Genomic DNA, 6595 nt, shown 5'->3' with positions numbered 1-6595 from the left:
CATTTGACCATTTTGGGATCTTGTTATTGTAAAAAACAAATTGACATCAGTTTTTTATGCGTCTGTCCTCTTATTGATGATAAATTTCGTCATAACATTGTCAAAGTTTACTACGTTCCACAGCCACTTTGACAATGTTATGCCGCAATTTATCATCAATAAGAGGACAGACGCATAAAAAACTGACGTCAATTTGTTAAATCAATCTTGTTACCAATCTCGTGTTGATCCTACGTTGGCAGCGTTTATCGTATGCGGTCCCTTGAGTCCCTTGCAGTTTCTGGTTTCTCGTTACCAGAGCCCACGTGTCTTTTGGTCAGCGCTAAGACACGGAGGTTTTATGTGACGACATGATTGTGACGTCATAGTCGGCCAGTCAACATCAGTTTGGTCACTTTGCAAAAAGATCACCTTTGTATTGAAAAAAGTCTTGATACTTACAGAGGTTGCAGTCTTTTTCACTATGGCGGCACTCACGCCCATGTTTTCAAGTAACCGTATGGCAGAATTAAAAGAAAACTTCGACAAGTACGCCGAAGGAAATTCGCTAAAATGCGAAGACTTTGGAAAAGTAATGAAAGACTGTGGCGAAAATGTAGCCGGCTACCAACTGAGAAAGATTATCGAAGACACGCAAGCGGAAAAGGGTGGAGTGATAAGCTTCGACGAGTTCACAAGATTGTTTTCCAAGATATCTTCCAAAGCAACTGGTGGCATTTACAGGCAGGCCGTTGACAGTCGGAAAGGTGTACAAGAGGTTGGTGGCTCGTCGACGGCTTCGGCTGAAGGAACAAGACATTCGTTTTCTGATGACGAGCAAATTGGCTTTAGTGACTGGATAAACTCCGTTTTGGAAGATGATCCTGAGTTAAAAGGTACTAAGTCAGTAAGCGTAGGGAAAACCTAGAAAAAGACAAACTTGTGAAGTGAAGTAAATTTTTGGTCAATACAAAGTCACCTTCAAGCTTGAGTATAACTCGACCAGATTATCAAATCTTAACTAACTTAGGATTAAACTCACCGAATTTTCAATGAAATGAGAAGAGGATCGGTTTTAATATATTAATCAGTGCTTATAAATAACAAAAAAAGGGTGAAAAAACATCGAAGTTTTTCACGGCGACTGTCCAAGATGGCGAAACAAAGTCACCGAATTGAGAAGCCATTTCATTGCGGACAATTGACAAGTGAGGTCGCAATGGCACGAAAACTTTCCTGTGGCTTATTTTTGGAGGTTAACCGTCGTCCAAGTGACATTTGTCTAATTCAGACCAGATTAAGTTAAAAACTACTCTAATTTTATTTTTTTGTGATGCTTGATTTAAAGAAATTAGCAGGGGCTGGAAAAACTTTAGCCGAGATTGGGGCTTCAGAAAAAATAAGCTTAGATATCTCTCTGATAGTTTTTAGACTTAAATAAAAGGTGGGAACCCAGTAAAAGAAAGCGAAGCGATAAAAAAATTTAAAAAAAACGGATTATTTTGTTGCCAGGGGCCGGATCCAGGCCATCATCTCCATGCCTTGATCTGTGAGGTCTGTGATAGTAAAATCCCGCTCTGCCATAGACCTTTTCACGGCTTCTGACGCCACCTTGCTTTGCGGCGGGCAAAAACAGCAAAAATCACAGTAAATGTCTGGGGAAAATAAAGAATGTAATGTCTAGCAACTCACCGTGGGAAATTCGAGTTCTGAAGTATTTACTTGTCTGTAAAACCGAGTCACAGCTGTATGCCTGACAGCAAATCTACGTTCTTCAAACTTGGAAGAAGAAACAATCTGCTGAGTATCTTTCCTTGTAACTCATTAAATACTCAGAACCTCAACTTATTGGGCATCACACTTTTAATTTTTCCCATACATTTACTACAATTTTATACCGTGTTTGCCCCGCAAGTAACATGGCGTCAGAAACCGTGAAAAGGTCTATAGCGCCTAGACTAACTGGCTGAAAACTTCAGCTATCCCATATACACTGGCACATCGGCGACAGTGTTGATCGAATTTGATCAGAACTTTAAAACTGATACATGTATTTATTTTCAATTTTCAATTTTATTTTACGTGATTTTCGCAGGAAAGTACCTTCCAATTAAGGAAGAGGAAAAAGATGCTCTCTTCAAAGCCATGAAAGATGGCATTGTGATGTGCAAGCTAATAAACTGGGCTTGCCCCGGCACAGTGGATGAACGAGCCATCAACAAGACCAAGTTGAATGTGTACAATATTCACGAAAATCAAACGCTTGTGTTGAACTCCGCCATGGCTATCGGCTGTAACATTGTCAACATTGGTGCGCAGGATTTGATTGAAGGAAAACCTCATCTGGTGCTCGGTTTACTGTGGCAAATTATTCGGGTATGGTAGAGTTTAGAGAAGTGTTATTTTTTTAAAACCCAGTACCTTCTGGTAGTTTCATTACAGAGAGGATAAAAAATATCCAAATAAGCTTATGTTCGTTGTATCACCATAATTATTAGGAAACAAATGGCAAAACTAAGTTGAAAAATAGTAATATTTTGGCACGAACTATACCATATCAGACTAAGATATGCATGACGATGTTGGTCTTGAATAGTAGAATCGAAACAAGAAGGAATGATCACGGGAAAAGGCCAAGTTTTCGCCCTTCTGGTGTTCAGCTCCTTGATGGCAAACTCGGGAAAACGTGTAATCTGATAAAGTGGAAAAACTATGAAATGCTGGAAAAAAAATAATGTTACCGGTGTAAGGGCATGAGCATGTATCATGCGAACAAATTAACGAGAAACTGATCTGGCCAGTGCCAAGCGCGAGAAAACATGTAGCCAGTGCCAAGCGCGGGCAAACATGTAACCAGTGCCAAGTGCGGGAAAACATGTAGCCAGTGCCAAGCGCGGGAAAACATTAAACCGGTTCCAAGCGCGGGGAAACATGCAACCAGTGCCAAGCGCGGGAAAACATGTAACCAGTGCCAAGCGCGGGAAACATGTAACCAGTTCCAAGCGCGGGAAAACATGCGACCAGTACAGTGCCAAGCGTGGGAAAACATGTAGTCAGTGCTAAGCGTGGGAAAACATGTAACCAGTGCCAAGCGTGGGAAAACATGTAGCCAGCGCCAAGCGTGGAAAAACATGTAACCAGCACCAAGCGCGGGTAAACATGTAGCCAGCGCCAAGCGCGGTAAAACATGCAGCCAGTGCCAACTCCTACGATACCAATGGGAAGCGTGGGTAAACATAGGCTCGACTACTAGCCGCTGTACGGGAAAGGAGCCCTCGACCGGACTCGAGAGAGCGGCGGATATCGAGCTTAGGGTAAACATGTAAAGCTTTCAAACGTGGGGGGTTAAAAAAATTAGGGTTTGGTTTTAACCATAGGCTTGCTTTATTTTGCTCACAGATAGGATTGTTCGCTCAGTTGACCATACAGAGGTGTCCTGGACTTGTTCGCTTGGTTGAGGATGACGAAACTATTGAAGAACTCCTCCGCCTTCCTCCAGAAGCCATCCTGCTTCGCTGGTTCAACTACCACCTTAAGGAGGCGGGCCATGTTCGAACAGTTTCCAACTTCTCAACTGATATATCTGATGCGGAAAACTACAGCGTTCTACTTCACCAGGTACAACGTTTAAGAAGGGCTTGTTCATAATGCTATTAAATAGCCCATTTCCGAGTTGACCTAGTCCACCACCATTCAAATAAAATTGACTTTCCAAAAGGTCTAGATAGCAGCAGACATGTAAAGATTTTAAGGAAAACGACCAATTTTTTAAGTTTGCAAGACATGTTTCGACAGAGCTTCTGTCATCTTCAGTTGAATGAATGATTACAAAGCAAGTTGAATAATAAGTAGGCAAAAATGCTAATTAAGACAAATAGTAACAACAGAACGTTCTGTTGTTACTATTTGTCTTAATTAGCATTTTTGCCTACTTAGTATTCAACTTGCTTTGTAATCATTCATAGTTCATATATCTCAATTTACTACCAGGCCTCGTAAACGGCAAGAGATGACGAATTCACATGACGCCTGCAACATTAACAAGAGAAAATGCTGCATTACAGTTGTCAAGCAATAAAATTGATCTTTTTTGCCAGTCCGACGACGACATTGTTACGCACCAAATTTTGCTGACAAAGCAGATCATGATCAAATGTTGTGAATCCAGTTATGCGACTTAACATTCCCCTCGGCGCTTAAACTTTATGGCTGAAAAAAAAAAAGAAAAAAAAAAAAAAAAAGAGATTTACATGCAAGAAGGGAGAACAAAAAACCAAATAAACGGGTTGAGACACTTTACGAATATTCAGCAGGATTCCTCAAATAGTTGCCTGGTCCCCGTGAGACATCTTTGTTAGTTAACTCTGATCGGAATCTGTGCTTCTGCCAGATCGCCCCTTCTCACCTGGGAGTTGATCAACCACACTTGAGCGAATCTGACCCTACGAAACTTGCCGAACTCGTGCTGGCCAACGCTGTCAAGATGAAATGCCGCAAATTCGTTCGCGCCAAAGATATCGTCAAAGGGAACGCCAAACTAAACCTTGCCTTTGTCTGCAACCTGTTCAACAACTTCCCAGCCCTGGAGCCGGCGGAGGAGGAATTACCAAACCTTGAAGAGACACGCGAGGAGAAGACATTCCGTAACTGGATGAACAGCATGGGTGTCAAGCCGTTTGTACAAAATTTGTTCCTAGATTTGGATGACGGATGCGTTCTCCTTCAGCTCTTTGAGCTGGTAAAGTACTCATTATTAGCAATCGTTACACCTTCTCATACTCACTTAGGGAGTGCACCTGTGTCTTTTGGGGTAAATGTTCTTAAAAGCGCCCGCACACGTTTTCGATTGTTGTAAAGTAAGCTAAAAATTGGGTGCATGAGCACTGGACTGCGCTCTCTACCAACAAGATATCGGACTTACAATGTACTACTCGATCGTTCCATAAATAGTATGCTATCGATAATCCCATCAAAAATTGTCAAGAATTCACCGTTACTTTCCTGGGAAGAGATGTATGTAAAGGTACCCAGTTAAATCCTAAATCCGACTATTTGAATTAAGCCAAAGTCAACTGCTTGAAGCTCAGTGTGTGATGTTTAGCGCACTGTAAACAGTTTTCAACACCTCACCTAAGATCCACTGGTTTCTTCTGGTTCCCAGAATCGCTCATCAGAAAGGCATATCGGTCCTGATTGCTAAAATTTCTACTGGGAGAAATAACAATTTCGATAAGTTCAGCAATCTTTGGAACCCACAGGTAACTTTCCTTCTGTTTACACAGGTGAAGAACGGCGTAGTGGACTGGAGCAAGGTGAACATGCCACCTTACAAGAAGATTAGCGAGAAGATGAAGAAGCTAGAAAACTGCAATTATGTTATCGAGGTCGCTAAAACACTGGAATTCTCTCTGGTAGGGATCGGGGGCAAAGACATCTTGGACATGAACAAGAAGCTGATCTTGGGTATCCTGTACCAGGCCATGCGCGCCTATACATTGGTCATCCTGCAAAAATGCGCGGAGAGCGACAAGCCAATCAAAGACGAGGAAATCATCGCGTGGGTCAACGAGAAGCTGGATGAAAACCAGAAAGATACCAGAATAACGGGTTTCAAGGACTCCAGCATCGCAAGCAGTCGATGTGTGATCGATCTAATCGATGGTATGAAGCCTGGCTTTATACGTTACAACATGGTGTCTGATGGGGAAACCGACGAAGACAAGCTATCAAACGCCAAATACGCCATCTCCATGGCGCGAAAGATTGGCGCCAGATTGTACGCGCTGCCTGAGGACCTGGTGGAAGTGAAGGCCAAGATGGTACTGACTGTGTTTGCTTGTATGATGGCTGTGGATCATGCGCTCTCTGCCACCAAATAGTATTGTCCCGGATGAAACTACAACAGGATTTTCTTAGACATGTCAAAAGTTTCTCTATCAAACTCTGTAAATTGAAATACTGTTTACGAGGGCAAAAATAAATCTTGGACATTAAGTCTTCTTTTCCCGGTTAAAATTCATATCTGGATAGGACTGAAAAGAGAGCAACTAAATCTTTTTAAAATCACCAAGAACAAACTTTCACTTTCCATAAGAGGTTACAATGAGTTTCCCATCGATTGTTACCACGCTGGGTTAAAGATGAAAACCTAGTTCGTTACACAAGTGCAAAAGGGAAAGCAATGGCGATATGTTGTAATTTCACTTTGGTTGTGAATGACTTGTAATGACCAAAGGATGCTTTCACACCTTTCTACTGGCTAGCCTGTATTTTGCACATCTTTGGAGGATTAAACAGTTGATCTTTCGAATCTTAAAACTAAACTTGCAGTCCGTCTTTCTATTGGAGGCTTAAGAAATGCAAACATCAACCGTCAAAAAGCGAAATGTTATACCGTCCGTCCCAACACGCCTCTCCCCCTCCCCCCCCCACCCCCCCCCCCCCCACCCGCGCCCCATTGCTTTGTAAGATTAAGGACGTTCGCGGGAAAATTTTCCAACATTGATTTTTTTTGGAGAATTTTAATACTGTAAGATGATGATTTAGCTATGACAGAAATGTAAAAAACAACAAGTGGGGGGTCACCGACTTCGTTTTGGAGAGAACATGCCCGGAA

General features: G+C 42.1%; 1 protein-coding gene across 1 annotated transcript; it reads left to right on the top strand.

The window, feature by feature from the left end:
* Positions 1-381: 381 nt before the first annotated feature.
* On the top strand, positions 382-6284 carry LOC110053874 (fimbrin-like). Its single transcript, XM_089285320.1, has 5 exons — positions 382-875; positions 2075-2355; positions 3379-3597; positions 4370-4717; positions 5262-6284. The coding sequence occupies exons 1-5, from the start codon at positions 464-466 to the stop codon at positions 5856-5858; spliced, it is 1857 nt and encodes a 618-aa protein (XP_089141446.1). The 5' UTR covers positions 382-463; the 3' UTR covers positions 5859-6284.
* Positions 6285-6595: the final 311 nt, after the last annotated feature.

Source organism: Orbicella faveolata, unplaced genomic scaffold (assembly GCF_042242905.1).
Source record: "Orbicella faveolata isolate gen_17 unplaced genomic scaffold, um_ofav_v1 contig_13, whole genome shotgun sequence".
NCBI classification, from domain to species: domain Eukaryota; kingdom Metazoa; phylum Cnidaria; class Anthozoa; order Scleractinia; family Merulinidae; genus Orbicella; species Orbicella faveolata.
This window is presented reverse-complemented; position numbering and strand designations above follow the sequence as displayed.